The following is a 16,373-nucleotide window of genomic DNA, read 5'->3' as shown; positions in this document are numbered from 1 at the left end:
GTGGAATAAACTTGACTAGACAAGAAACAACAAGAGTTGCACAGAGGAACAGAGGTAAATCCGACAAAACACACATTTCTCAGACAGCTTATATAGACAGTGAATCGATGTGATTGGTTGTGGCTAGACATGTGCGTAACAGGACTGACATGGAATTATCTGATTGGCTGTTGACCAGATAAAGAGATTAAAGACTCCTGACATCACATAGCTTCTGACATCACATAGTGTTTTACCAGTTGAAACCAGATGCTGTTACATCAGTTCAAAACAGACACTTGACCACACGGTCATGACCCAAACATAACCTTTGCATGACCCAGTCATGACACTTATAGTAGGACTTGAAAGCATATTTGTATTCAAGTTAATTTTGCAACAATGACATTGGCACCTCTAAATTATTGGTTTATCGGTATCGGTTGAAAATAGCATTATCATGCATCCCTAATTTCAACATATTTTGCGAGGAAAACATGGAGCCCGGGCCACATGTGCCACTATTGGGCTCCCTCTAGTGGTGCTCAATGTGTCTATTGTGACAAAGTTCTTTGCAATAGGAATACATGAAAAAACGTTCTCGAACACCATTTTTCAACGCAATTAGCGCAATTTAGGACAAACGATTGGATTTTCCCTCTCCCCCAAAATGGTTCAAATGTGCAATATTTAGCATTTATAAGTTGCATTGTACTTCTTAAAGCTGCTCAATGCAGGAAATTGAATTTTGAATCGCTACTGCCACGCATGGCAGAAAAATGAGACTGCACACTCCCTTTTTTGGGTACACACTGCCCACATGACATCGCATTACCCAGACAGAGAGAAATTCGAACCCAGAACCAGTATGAAAACTATTGGCCAGAGGCTTACAGGAGCACCCATCGAGAAAGAAAAATGTTTGTTTTTTTTATGTCCTTTTATAACAGGATTAAGATAAACTGAGTTGGAAATAGCCAGGATGTCCTTTTTTAAGCTATTTTTGTTGGTCAGAAATTCCTGTGATGTTGAACAGGCAGTTTTCTATTTAATTAATTAATTAAAAAAAATATTCTGTTTGCACTCTGCTCCAAGCGGGTCACTTATCTCTTTCACTTTACATGGAAAACAGTTTTCCTCTGATTGTTTGCTGTTAACATGTGGGCGTCTTGTGGCCACCATGTCTCTTCATTGTGTTGGGGCACTAGCACAATACATACTCTTAAAGAATGTTGTAAACAAAATGTGTCACATATTATAATGTAGGTTGTGACGTTTGTATGTTTGGGCACAGCTAAACATCGGAACGGAGTAGGTGAAACCTCCTTTCACACACCATCATTTTGCCCTTGTCCATCTACTGTCAACACAAAATTAAGTGGTAGAAGATACGCACAGTTCAGGACTGATTCCTCTTTTTTTATGCGTACTTTTTATTATTATTATCGGTGACATTAATTAATTATTCAAAGAGAAGTCTGACATGTTTGGTGACAAATAGAGAGGAAATCGCAACAAATGATTGTCATTTTGTTGGAATGCTGCCTAAGCATTCTGCCCAATCACAAAACATCTAAGTCACCCATACATTGTCGAGTTGCACGTGTCAAAGTGTGGTTCAGTGGCACCATGTTGACACTGTGACTCCAGACACACAATGGACGTTGACAGTCCGAATGCCAACGATTGCCACCTTGGACCAATCACACTGTCAGCCCCCACTTTGGGGGCACACATAAACAACATTGTTGCCCTCAAGTGTCTTGCAAATACAAAACCATAATCACACGACAACTCTCATGTCTAAAATGTACATTGATGGATCATAAACAAAATATGAGTTCACTTCAATAGCTGCTGGAGCGTGTCCCAGCTGTCTTCGGGCAGTAGGCGGGGCACACCCTGAACTGGTTGCCAGCCAATCGCAGGGCACACACAGACGAACAATCATTCACAACCACAGCCCGGGACTTTGAGGTGGGCATGCTACCCTCGTGAGGAATTGCGGTTCAGAAAATGGATTGGATTGATGTTTAATTGATTTACTGTGTTACAATTAAATGAAACTAATTACAAGATAATGCTCTGTGAATACATTCAGAAATTTTTGGTAAATATGATTTTTCAGCCTAAATGCTTCATGTCAAAATTTTAATATTTGGTGACTCTCATTTTTTTATGTTACATAACACATCCCAGACATTCCATTTGCTGTGTGCAATTTTAATGTTCACTTATGTCATTAGGTACTGTACATTTCGTTGTCATTTTGACTACCTTGACTGACTGAGGTCTCTTTTGTTTAAATATTATGTGTATCCTCTTTGAACAAAGATATTTAATGCATAGATAGATAGATAGATAGATAGATAGATAGATAGATAGATAGATAGATAGATAGATAGATAGATAGATAGATAGATAGATAGATAGATAGATAGATAGATTTTAGTCATGTTATTCAAATTTAAAATAATATTTTTAATCAAATTCATTCAACTGCACAAACACTCAATAATTAGGCCTATTGTTAATTTTGATCAATCAAAACCTTCAAACTCCGTCCACTTGGCGTGTAATTTGTTGTACCAAATGACACAATATAGGCTATAGCCTACTAATTGATTGACTGAGCCTGGTGAGCCACAAGTCTAAAATATTTCAGCGCTGACATGTTTTTGTCAAGCTAACTTCCTCTGCTCTCCAAGAAAATGCAGAATGCCACAAGATCAAATGTGCACGGCTAATGTTTGGAAAGTGTCCAGACGTGTCAATTCCCGCATGACTCCTGCGTGTGACCTGCACGCAAACGAACGCGCCCCTGTCTCCAGTTGCTTGCAAGTTGAACTGTACACTCTTTACGCACGCAGAGCGCACGGATAGTGCGCGACCACGCATGGGGGGTCGCTCCCTTTCCGAGTCGACCTTGGCCGCTTCGCCCACACTGGAAGCTCCGCTACTCTGGCAAAGCCTCCCGATTCCCCCCCGTTTGCCTCTCTCCACCTTTCATGTGAAGAAAGAGCGCGGCGTTACGTCACACAGTGCGGGGCAAGCGACAGCGCGTCTTTGGGGCTATTCGTGGGTACTGCTGCCAAACTCCGCTTGGGGCAGCTCAACACTTTACTGCGGCCAATGCACATCGAAAAGTCAAGCTTTTTAAAGCAGCGTCGCTATGTGGTAAGTCAACTATCCATTCCTGCTGTTTTGCTATACCCACACCGATTTCTTCACATGGCATGTCTCTATTGCTGGTGCAATTGACAAAGTGCCACACGGTGCAGGACGTGTGCAGATAAGATAAGAAAAGAAAAGTTCAAAAAGATAAATACACTTACACCGTGATGGCATGATGAAGCAGCAACAGAGTCGTTTGGCGCACAGAGCTTTCTGCAGTATTTCTTGGTGTTTGTTTTTTTGCTGATCTCAAAAACAACATGCCTCACGCTCGAAATAGGAACCCTAGCCCCATTCCAGAGGTAACATGGGACACGGGCTTGAAGGAGATGAACGAGACGTGGAAAGGAGCGATAGCGTGTCTCGGGGTGGCCGTCTTCTTTGTAATGACCATTGGGATCATATACTGGCAAGTTGTGGACCAGCCCAACAAGAACTGGATCCTTAAGGGGACTTTAAGCGGACTGATCTGGGAGAGAAGAACCCACTCGCTGGTCATCCAGACCCTGACGGAGGACAAGACCTACGTGGAGATAGACGTCGGGAACGTGGCGAACCCTGACCTGGAGGTCCCCTTTGTGAGGAACTTGTGCTGGCTCAACAAGACCGAGTTCTGCTACACGTGGGACGCGGTGGCTGAGATCAAAATCTCCCTGGATGTGAATGAGGACACCGAGACCGAATGCTACAGTATGACCTGGACGCCGGTGCAGTGCCATGTGCAGCTCAAGGTAGGCTTGCTCTCACTCATTTGTCTTGAATTAGAGCAAGGCGATATTTGCGCACCTCATTTCACGTGAAAGCATTGAAAAAAAATATATTGTTTTCTGTTTGTTTGTTTGTTTTTTCTGAAACTAATTATTTCTGAAGTTATTGAATCAGTCATTTGCAGCATGATGCAACATAAATCCACTCACTGGCCAAAATATTAGGTGCACCTTTTGAGTCAAGGTGCCAGTGGAGAGAAATGCAGAGATTAGGCTAATCATAGCCTCATGCAGGTGCATGACAACGCTGTTCAGGCTGGGCTGGGTGTTTTTTTGTTTTTTGTTTTTTTTAACTCATGTTTGCCGTTTCATATATTTGTTTTGTCTCCAGAAAAACAAAACAAAAAAAAAACGTATTTAGCTCTTAAGATGAAAAACGTTATTGTATCTGATAAGAATCAATCAATAAAAAAAATGTTCATAAAAGATAATTTTCAGTTGTAATGGGCTGTAAAAATAATAAATAAATAAATTAATTAATTAATTAATTAATAAATAATGTGCTTATTATTGTTGGTGTTGTTTACATTCGTATATGAAATTGAACTACAACCACCGCTGCAAATTGTATCTTATGGGTTTATTATTGTTAAATGAATACCTCTCTAGCAGAGTATGTCAAATCATGTATGTATGTATGTATGTATGTATGTATGTATGTATGTAAAATCATGTATGTATGTATGTAGCAATCATAATTTATGTTAATTTAAAGCATATTTTGCAATGGTGTCTCATTAACCACAATCCATTGTTATATGCTTCAAGTCTTCTATATTAAAGATTTCAAGCATGCTGTATGAAAGCATTTAAGTTTTTGACAATACTGTAATTTCCCTCTGCTTAATTCTCAAACACACCTCACTATTGGGAAACTTGGCAAGGTTAATCTGTCCCCACCATAACTCCCAGTCATGTGGCGTGACTGCATGGGCTCAGAAAATCTTTCCAAACACACAATTTGCAAAATCCTGCTGGGTGCCACTCAGGTGACCACTTGGCGTCCCTCCTAAAAGTGTTGAATAGGACTCAGACTTAAACAATATAACGGAGCTTTTGTTGTTTTTGTCTCAGGGGAGAAACCTTTCCAAAGATAATACGGTTTAATTTTCATTGAAGTATTCATTTGACAATAAACGGCTTTGGTTGTATATACACAGTGCAACCAATTTATACTTTTGGTTTTCATACATGACAACTTTTATGGCCTCTCTCAGGACTGCTTCTCCATGACGAACGTATCCTGGTACGGCGGTGCCAGTGTCAATGGTCAGACGTGGCCTATAAATGATCAAAACGCCACCATGCAGCCCTTTGTTGTCAGCGACCTCAAAGAGAATCCCTCAGGTTTCGGTTCAGCTCTGGAGCGATACTTTCTTGGCTCGTCAGGTAAGAGCTCCTAAATGTAAGTCATTTTACGTTTATGCGTAGTTGGCCTCTAACCTTTACAGTGACACAGTATTTTGTGCATCATGGTACTCTTTGGAAATGTGACCCCACTTCAGGGGCCACACAAAGTGTCCCCAGTGGCGTCCCAGGGTGTGAGGGAATCCCCCTGAGGATTTTACGTTTACGCCACTCCCCCCACTCTTCATTATAAACTTGTTTGTGTGCAAGTGTAGATAAATAATAAAAGTGGCTCCTGGAAAAAGCGTGCCCAAAATATAACCCACTGGATGGGGAAGTGGCCCATAAATAGACTGAAAGACAATCCTGTCTGTGGCATATTGGTTTATTAATTTCGCAATTATAGCACAAAGAGAAGCAAGCAAGTAACCATTTGCATCTTAAATCAACTCTAACAGACATGGGGGTAATTGCCTTTTGTTTCTATTAAAAGAATAGGCTGGATGGGAGCCCTTTTATTTTAGAGGTGTTAAATTTTATCCTGGTGGTAAAGAGGGGGTTATGTGGGCCACTAGTGGACATGAATTGTTTAATGTGCACGTGTGACTTATAATTGTGGTTAAAAAAAAAAAAATGTATGCAACTGTCACAGTTAAACTGCTGCTCATGGACGTCAATCAAGGCTGAATTGATATCTATCCATCTCAAGTAGTTGATTCAATGCAATTTACATCGGTGAGAATTAGTGGTTGAACGACTAAAGCTTTGCTATAGTCAACATGTCGTTGATATTTTTGTTTGAATGTTTTTCTTTGTTTCCAAATTTTTTGGAGAGCATAGTAGTCCAGCAACAGCTTCGGACATGTGAGTCGCAAGTCCTCTGTCAATGTACTGATGCACAGTGAAGTTAACTCAGCAAATTGGTTTATCCCTTAGCAAGAAAAAATAAAAAATAAAAAATAAAATTAAAAAAAAGAGACACAAACATGTATCCTTTGAGTTAACCTTCCTGGCTTCATATATGCACACTCACCACTGAAGGCAAAGCATACATGATGCACACACATAAATGGTTGGGGTGTTTTGTAATACAGTGACAGACTGAACGAGGGGTCACATGCTTTACCTCCCCTTTCCAACTTTAAAGAGTGCGACCCTCTAATCCTTTGTTTCTTAGTTTAGCTTTGCAGAGCGTGAATAAAGACAAGACAACATCCCATTAACAGTTGTTTGAATGTAACCATGTAGTAACTAGTGTTGTTCCGATACCGTTTTTTGGCCTCCGATACCGATTCCGTTACCCAGCTTTGCAGTATCGGCCGATATCGATACCATATCGATACCTACGTTTTTTTTTTTCCTCAACATGAAAAAGCTGTCCTGCCATTGGTTCAGAGCATTCAAGGGCCAACAGGAAATCTTACATCGGCATGCAGTGAGCATGTCACATATCAGTGAATGTCGTGCACGAGCAAGACACAAGATGCTGCATCCAAAATCCTATATTAGTGTTGGAATTAATGGTATCGGCATGTTACTTGTGAGTAGTCACCGATACCACTGTTTTAATGCAGTATCAACGCCTCTGCCGATACCAGTATCAGTATCAGAACAACACTACTAGTAACCAAGTAACTACTCGCAGGCACACAAAGTGCGTAGCTCCAGATATAAGAGAGTAATGGCATCAATATGTTCGTGAGAATTTTCTTCAAATAGTTTATTATTTGTGAGTGTTATGTGGCGTGTTCTATCAATCAAACTCTGACTTCAAAATTAGGTTTTGATTCCAAACAAATTCTCAATTTGAAAGTAGACAATTACGCATAATGGTGTCAAAGTGCAAAATAACATTCAAAGGATCAAATTCAGTTGAATCAATGCTAAATTTAAATTACATTTAGTATAAAACAACGAAATCTTCATTCGGAACTTCAATGAAGACGGTGTAAGGATTGGACAAGTGGCCTAACTGCCACTTTTCTACTTTTAAAAACCAAAATCTTCACACAAGTGTTAAAATAATTTCAGTGGAAGTCATGCGGGAATCATATTGCCTTAAATATGAGTTTCCTTAATGTAAGGAATATTCTTCTTCAATAATATCCTTCAGCTTTTCTTCAAACAGACTGACATAAGTTTTAAATCCACAAATAAATAAATAAATACATAAATAAATAAAACAAAACACATTTGCAGTGTTAATCCTTTAAGGCTGAGCTCTTGCAAGATTTGCTGATATAATGCATAGTTCAAAGTCCCGAGTGGAACTTCAGAGGTCTCTTTTTCTTTACCTGTAAGGATTGGATGTAGGTTTGCCCAAAAAGAAATTAAAGCTGATGTATTTTTTTAAAAACAGTTTTTAATGTCATGCAGCTATTTGATGGTCTATATGACACTCTGTTTGCCTCATAAATTTATACATCTGACTGTCAGTGCCCCACCATTCATGATTTGCACCATAGTACTGTACAGACACATGCATAATACAGTCCATGAGGAAAAATTGTTTATACACACTGTCACTGTCAGTGTGTGACACATCAGAACATGTAGTGTCCCTATATGTTTACGTGTTTTGCATTTTTTAATTTATTTTTTTATTTATTTTACCTGGATTTAAAAGCATTCACACTTGACGTTTATTTGACTCCTGCTGGCAGCGTATTCCATTGGCAAAGCAGCGTAACAGTTAAATGCTGCTTCACCATATTTGCTTTGAAATCTGGGCTCCACTAATTGACCCGAGTCTGTCGAACTCAGAGCTCTGGGATAGTCTCCAGCTCACCCATGACGCTGAACTAGAAGATGGATGGATGGAACATTCAAAACAACCTTTCTACCAATTAGTCCATTATATTACATCCTCTGCTCCTTTGCCGCATTACCTGCCCATTAAAAACCCACTCATTGAACATCCATCCATTTCCTATCACTCATCTTCCGGCACTCTGCTCAGTGTTACGGACACGCTGTCCTGAGACTGATTGCTCATACTACACATTGAAAGTGTAATAATAATAATAATAACAATAATAATAATAAAAAGTAATAATAATAATAATAATAATAATAATAAAACAGAATTGGTTTTTTTCCAGGTAATGAAACAGTAAAAAACAGACAAACATCTTATTCATAGCAAGTGGGTGCAAATGAAATGCTGTTAATTGAGAAAAACCAACAGAGTCAGTTTTGTATTTGATATCTTCCGCTGAACATGTGAGACGCCGTGTTGCTGTGAGTCCTGTCGCCAATGGCGAGGTTGTCACTGTGAAAGATATTTTCAATGCAGCAGGGAAGAAGAAAGTGTGCCTGACAACCATAAAGTGACTTGAGGATCAGCTAAAGATAGCAGAGTATGTAAAATAGTGAGCAGCAGACTCAAATAATGGCAGCAAACCGAATGAAGGGGACACAATACTGTAAAGTGAAGTCCAAGTGGACGGGCAAAGCAGAGATACGAGAGAGGTGCTGTGCAGTAGAGAACGAGTGTAAAGTTTGATAGTACTGTAATTCAAGGCTCTACACTAACTTTTGCACTGGTAGCCTTTTTTCAGTTGGTCGCACCACACAAGTTGTAGTCTAACCCTTTTTGGGAGAGATATAACGTGAAAGAATTGGCTAATGTGTAGTTTCAATTTGCATAGCGTAGTTTCAGATGACATGAAGATTTACATCGACAAAAAAAAAAAAAAAAAAAAAAAGATTGAGCGACTCTGTATACAACTGAAAAATATTTTCCTGTAACAAGTTTTGTCTGCAGTAAAACGGTCAACTATTTTATATTACTTTAAAATCAATGGAAAAAAGGCTTTGCTTTTGTGAATATTAGTTAGTTCATTGATGAGGGTCCACCTCTTAGCCTGCCTATCAGTCAAATCTGGCCCTTCAACACTACTTTGTATTGGGTTATCTGACGCAGTGTTTATCATCCAATGAGTATGTGAGCATAAACTCGGGTAACTGATAAAAATGAAATAAAACTGCTATACTATGACTGACTCAGTATTGTTTTTGTTCAATGTTTTGTTTAATGCCTCGTTAAAGGGGACTATTGTAAAAGTATTTTTGATGGTAAATGTCATAAGAATTAAGGCGAGTAGATAATTAGGTACTGTAAACAGAAAAGACTAGTTGGACAATTGATTATAATTAAGTAACAAACAAACAAACAAACAAACAGTGATTTCACACCCACCTTTCAGCTTTTATAGATTGATAGAAAGCCTACATTGTTCATATTTTAACGGTTAATTTTTCTGAGTGAGTTTAAATGTCCAACAGTATTTCAATGCAGCTGAAGTGAGGCTCGCCAAACGCTGTTAGCCGTTAGCGGCTAGTTGCTAACGCCGGAGACTTGTGCTGTATTAGCCAAGGACAGACAAATTAATTTCTTAGCGTCCTTAATTGGCAATAAATATCATTTCGAGGTGGCGTTGTGTTGATGTTGGAAGTCGACCGTCGCGTGAGAACGAGTCAAGCTGGTCGCCTTGAGCCCCAACGCCGTCCACATGCTGCATGGCTCAATTTCAAAATACAAATATCAAGGCAATTACATCGATGTCAACGTATTACTTGGAAGACTTTTATTTTGAAGTTGGTTCAGCGGACAAAGTACGACCCGAATAGTGGCGCTTGATGCATACGGACCCCGACTCAATGAGCCGCTGCACAACTCATTTAAACTAGTGTTTTCAAAGTTAAAGCGTTGATTGTCCCCATTGAGTAATCACAAAAAAATATTGCATTAATCATGTGTTAATGCAGAATAATCACACTTTTAATTTTGACCGTAGATTATCCTTTAGCTTGACATCGGATGGTTACGTTAAAGGTAGCGCAGGTTGTGTTTGAGCAATAAACATAACTACCTGTATATGGTTTAAAGTAAAGCATTTAATAAATGTTTGCGGACAACATTCAGAAAATTTGTTAATGTCAAAATATTGGGGTATAAATGTTTTTCATGTTAAAAATTATGCAAGTAATTAACTGATTAGAAAAAGAGAGAGTGCAATGGATTAAAAAATGTTGAAGACGACCTCATAACATTAAATGTAGAAATAATTAAATTAACAGGCACCTAACATAAAATGGCTTTTTAATTAAGCGATTCATTGTGATTCATCACAATTATAAGATGTAATTGTTTGACAGCTCTAATTAAAATGTACTCGTGCCGTGCAACTGGATTAATTTTTCCACCAGCACAGGCTGTACAGTTGGCCGCATTTGCAAGTGAATTGGTCGCAGTGTCGAGCCCTGTAAGTACTTTTAGATCCACCAATACAAAAATGTCAGCATTACAGAAGCGGATTTCCTAACATTTGCTTGGGAATGCTGTGTTTATTGTTGTGTTAAGTCAGATCAAGACGTCTTTTTTTTTTCAAGTCCGAGATCAGTTTCTTTAGTTTTTTTTTTTTTTTTTTTTTTTTAATGTGTGAATGTATCGTGAGCTCACCAAAACATGTACGATATGTTGGTGTAAGCAAACGTTCTTATCGTCAATTCCACTTTCTTCTGCACTGATCCTGAAAAAAAAAAAACAACACAGCACCTGAACTTCGTTCTTCCAGACTGTCTGTGGTAGACAATGGAAGTCCTCAATTTCTGCTCGAGCCTATCGCTGCTAACTTTGGGTGACGTGAGGTACACACTGGAACAATCACCAACCACTTGCAGAGCACAGGCACACAAGCAACCATCTACACTCACATTCAACCCTGTGGATAATTTAGTCTTCAATGAACCTAATGTGCATGATTTGGGAATGTACACAGGGAGCCCTGATTCAAACCCCCAAATTCAGAACTTGCAGATGGATGTGCTTACCCACGGTGGCAGGTGATGATCTTTCCCTCATGTGTACAGTGTACAGCTTGTATAAGTATGTAAATGTACTGTCCACTGGTAAAATAGCCAATCACAATTATAAATATCTGTCATCTGGCAACAAAAGGACCCAGAAGTATCACAATGTCCAGATTTGGTTGCAATTAGCCATTTTCCTTCCCTGGTGTTATGTGACTCGTTTGTGTTACAAGGTCTCAGGTGTGAATGGGGAGCAGGTGTGTTCAATTAATTATCACTTTGATACTCACTCATACTGGTCACAGGGTCAGTACATTCAATATGGCACCTCATGACAAAGCACTCTCATGTTCTAAAGCACATAGGCGCACAAACGATACATGACATCTCTATCATTGATATTGGGACTCTGGATTTTAGTGTTGTCGCCACTACATAGCAATGCCACCATTTATGTGAATGTATATATTAAGCCAAACTATGGCCAACCAGACATATTATGGTATATCGTTCCGAGTTGGTGAAACCAGAATCAATACTAACTGATGTTTATGTCATATTAACGGCCATTTTTTGAAGGAGCACGAAAAACAGTGAAACAGTAAACAAACAACTGAAACTAAATTACTGACTTTTATCAACAGAAATGTGAAGCTATCTTTTCAAAGTCATGTGTATGTTGTTTTTAAAATGTCCACCATCTCCTGATCTTAGCTTGGAACAGCATGAAGCAAGGTAAAAGCAGAAATGTTCTACGATGCTCGCAAAGCAATCAAAAGCATGGGATTGGTATTTGACATTTCAAAACATCCATTTAACAGCAACTTTGGCCAATTGTCGGTTATTGGTGATTCGCTGAAAATATCTTTTAATATCTTTTAATCAGCTAAGCTTGTCGACTGTCAGCTTCACTACTATCATACATCGTCTCTCGTCCTCCAAACAAAGTGAATGAGGGTGGTTTGATGCAGTACAAATGAACATTAAAAAACATAACATTGTAAAAGATTTTTATATTGGTGGTTTTTTTTGTTTTTTTTGGGGGGGGGGGGCTTTACAATTTCAACAGTACATACAGAAGAACACAGAGAATCTCATTATGTTGAAAAGTCAAAATTGTCAGGGTGATGAGGACAGTGGCATCATAGTCATTTATATTTCATTGTAAGGGGACCACGGCATCTCTGACATCTCATGAGATATGTGGAAGTTCCCAAAGCACATATTTCCAGAAAAGTTTAGTCAAACTTGAAATGTTGTGACTTCAGGAATTTTCAACTTTAAGCCTTAGGACATATTTAATGCACTGTATAAAGACAAATAGAATGCAGTCCGACAAGAAGACGAACTGACAAAGCAAGTGTTGCGTGTCTTTCACAAGGTCACTGAGCAGCTGCCCACTGAAGAGATGCAAAACACTTTAAGAATGACTCATTTAGCCAGCCAATGCTTTGTTCATCACAAGTTGTCATCTCCGATATGTGAAGGCTACTGTAAGAAAATTTCCACACGCCCATTAAAATGTTTCCATTATTAATAATAAGCTAAATAAATGAATGAATGAATACATTTCGCTTCATATAGAAATGTGTATGCAATAATGGACTTTGAATTTTGTTTCTTTTCGAAAAACATACCTGGCATTTAGAATAAAATCCAGGTAAGACATTGCTGTAGGCAGAAGCTATATTAACGTCATGATAAATCATAAACTAAGATCAAATGAAAGAAAAAAATGATGATAAGGAAAGTGTTCTTATATCACATACTTGTGTGATCCCGCATTAGGAAACCAAAGTCTCACGCTTTGAACATTAAAAGAGATTGATGATCGGAACAGAGACGAGTATAATGCTATTATGTGTGTCACTATTTCTTCCATAAGTGGCTTTGGAAACGTAAGACTCGCAGCATTATCCAAGTTATGGGGCCATCAATTTGTTGAGGTTAGGCATGAAGACCAAGTTTCCATTGTAAGGGAATCCATGCTGAGCACACACATGTGCGCCCATATTTCAAAGTGCATTTTATAAGCCCAGTCCGGTTTGGTTTGTAAGCGGACACATGTGTTGTGCATTACACGCTACGCAATGACCTGCGACAAGGTAAAACAGCGTCGGCCATCTGGTCCAAAGCAGAAGGGAGGCAGGCGGCAGTCTGTCTTAGGGTCAAGACGACATGTTAGATTTGTGTTGACCCCTTAACTGCATGGGGCCAAGCATGCGAACAGGCCATTTTATGATAAAAAAAAAAAAAAAAAAAGGAAATGAGCGACCACATCTCTTAATTGTGTGTGAAAAGATGAATTGGTTGTTCCCCAAACGAGGCTTTTGCCATCATTACCTGCAGATTTGAAGGCATGCAAACAGTCAGTCAGGCGTATGATTTTCTTCTGAGGGATGGTGGAAAATATTCAAGGGAAGCTTGGAGTGTTTAAGGAATTGTTCTAAAAATAGCCCCCCGCCCCTTTTGCTTCCCCTCAAACTCTTGGGGCACACCACCTTGGCTGTAACCCAAGGATCAAACCCGCTTCCCTTTCTTTAAATAACCAACAGAGTCCCACTCCTGTGTGTGATCGAGGGATACTTTAGTGATTTTGTGATCCACACTACTGCACTAACATAAATCCAAGGTGGTAGCTGTTTTTGATTGACGACTTGATAGGCGCTCGCTCACCATACTGTTCTTTCAATGTTTTGGAGTCTTGTGGTCAAAAAAGGAAGAACTATACAGCCCCTATTGATTAGCTTGTCCAGTTTCCGTGAGGCCCCGCAAATGTCATTTCCCATAAAAATTAAATATGACTCAAGAAGCCGCGCTTGCAAACACTTTCCACCTCGCGTGCACTCGGGTAAAACACACTGGCGCAGCGTGCCGTAGCTGCACATCGTTGCACAAGGCTACTGGGTGTCTGGTGCACGCCGGTCGCCTCTTTTTCCACTGCCTGCATTCCGCCTCCATCCTTCCATAAAAGCTGTAACGTTTTCTCCACTGGCCCACTTTTCACTCAGCTACAACTTGATCGTACAGTTCCGTCTTTGGAAAGCTTTTGACTTGATGTCGTTTTCTCAAACGCAACCTGTATGAAGTAACTGCGACAAGGAGTTAGATGGTGACCTGATACCCTGTGTGGGAAAGGAAGGAAGCTTCCGTGATACAAGTATCTCTTTGACATTATCCGTTGCAAACATGTGAGAGGAGCCCAAGTGAGGTCGAAGCTCCTCACTCGCCTTTTTGCACGCCGTGTGATCTGTGACACTATGAATCGGATTAGAAAGTGTGTGCTGCCTGCTCCTGGTTCCTGCCTGCCTGAGAACAGTGCATCTATTGAAACTAGAGAGGGCAGCAGAAGTGAGCCAAGCTCTCAGACGGTCTGCCGACTCCGGAAAACACTCTTACATCTTAATCTGTTTAACAACTAAAGTCTAAATCCCGCTTTGGCTACTTGTGGCAAGATTGTGGAAATCGCAGATTAGGTATCTGGTGGATGCTGTCTGAGAACAGAAAGAGCCACAAAAGATTAGGGATGTAATGACATCAGCAATATCGAGATATTGCGATATTAAAACTACCACAATATATCGTCGTCATGTCACGATATTAAAAGCGGCACATCTGTTAAAAACGTCAGGTTGATTTCTGTTTGTGCAGTTCTAGCCAACAACAAAAAACTAAAATTCAAAAAACAATTTCGTTAATGAAATAAAATAAAAACAAAAATGTTTTTGTTTTTTTTTATGAAAACTAACTGAAACTAGATTTTCTATTTACAAAGGGAACTATAATTATAGCAAAAATGTTCTTCATTTTAGTCTTTGGCAATTAATTTAATGCATGAGCCTTTGGGGATGAATTGAAAGGGATCGTTCGGATTTTTTTTACATGAATCTCTATTTCATCCTCACCTTCAGTGTGTGTGATCAGCACTGACTTACCCCTGACAGCGTTCTGTGACACGAGTTCAGGTCCAGTGTTGGTCGAGAGGACAGTAGTCCGGCATGTTGGCTGTCGTCGCGGAAATAGAGCGTTTTTCTTCTAAAAACAATTTTTGTTTTCTTTTGAACACAAATTTTTGTTTTCTATTGAACAAAAATTTTAATTTTAAGTAGATTTATTCTGATATTAACCAGAATAAGGACGTTTGAAAGTGTGTCACGCAGAAGTGACGTCATCTAGAAGCAGCCAATAGAAAAGTGTCTTTAGATGACGTCGCTCCCATGGTCTTATTTTAATATTGTGCACAATACACATAAAAAAAACAAACTAAAACTAATACTGAAGCTAACTAAAGCTAAACTAAAATGAAACATTTATGAAATAACTAAAACTAATAAAAACTAACAGAACCACCCTGAAAACAAATTTAAACTAACAAAATAAAAATAAAAAATAAAATACAAAAAATAAAAAACTTACAACGAAATCAAAACTAACTCAAATGAAAAGTTCCAAAACTATAATAATCCTGGTTTTAGGACCCTCTGGTGGCTACTTTTTAGTGAAATGTAATTTTCACAAGGCATGTTTTGGCCCGTATATGTTTAAAATCCACGCTAATAGTCAGATGAAGGAGAACGTAATATGTTTGTTAAGAGTCAATACGTGGAGGAACTCAATGTGTGCTTGCATTAGCAAGTAAATGCCTCAATTTTAATTGTTATTAGAGATTGTAGGTTGTTTATATGCATTGCTGTAATGTACAAAAGCACAATATTGTGGGGGTTTTGTTTAGCATGAGCTCATTTTTTTTCCACAAGATTGTGACCTTTTTTTTTTTTTCTTTTTTTTTTGTATCGCCAACCTCCGGCAGCAGGTTAGAAGTGTAACTGGAGACCAAAGACACATTCCTTGCAGGCCACGTTCATCTGCAGACACAATTTCTTTTAGTCTTATTTAATTTTTATTTGACATGCTCCCTGGAAAGCTGCACCAAGGGCCAAATCCACTAAAGGTTTGTGTGGATTTTAGGCGGCACCGATCAACCCTTGCACGTGCTGCGTTAACACTCCCATTATGCTAATATGAAAATCCATGTGCACATCTCTAGGTACACCCACATCAATATCTAAAAATCACGCATACATTTTTTTAGTTTATCGACATTAAATTGATGAATATATGATGTTGTATTCCTCTCCATCGCTACATCTTAATGTTGCTTCATGAGGAAAACGCTTATGTCCATAAACTGTTTTCTGTCTGGTCCGCTCTTGCGTTCTGATCATTTCATCTTTCTCATCCTAACTGCCTTTGTTCTGTCATGTCATTCTTGGCACAAATCCGGCATTGCCA

The 16,373-nt window shown here is 39.0% G+C and overlaps 1 protein-coding gene across 3 annotated transcripts in view; it reads left to right on the top strand.

Moving 5' to 3' along the window:
- The first annotated feature begins 2,805 nt into the window (after positions 1-2,805).
- LOC144015732 (SITS-binding protein) overlaps positions 2,806-16,373 on the top strand; it is a 28,442-nt gene continuing 14,874 nt past the window's right edge. For 2 of the 3 annotated variants that reach the window (XM_077516006.1, XM_077516008.1), the window contains exons 1-2: positions 2,806-3,884; positions 5,138-5,309. In XM_077516006.1, coding sequence (XP_077372132.1) covers positions 3,414-3,884; positions 5,138-5,309 — 643 coding nt within the window. In that variant the 5' untranslated portion in view covers positions 2,806-3,413. The remainder of the gene's footprint in view (positions 3,885-5,137; positions 5,310-16,373) is intronic. The other variant, XM_077516007.1, reaches the window with a different exon arrangement.

Source organism: Festucalex cinctus, chromosome 3 (assembly GCF_051991245.1).
Source record: "Festucalex cinctus isolate MCC-2025b chromosome 3, RoL_Fcin_1.0, whole genome shotgun sequence".
Taxonomy (NCBI): domain Eukaryota; kingdom Metazoa; phylum Chordata; class Actinopteri; order Syngnathiformes; family Syngnathidae; genus Festucalex; species Festucalex cinctus.
Note: the sequence above shows the minus strand (reverse complement) of the source record. Positions and strands in the feature narration are given on the sequence as shown.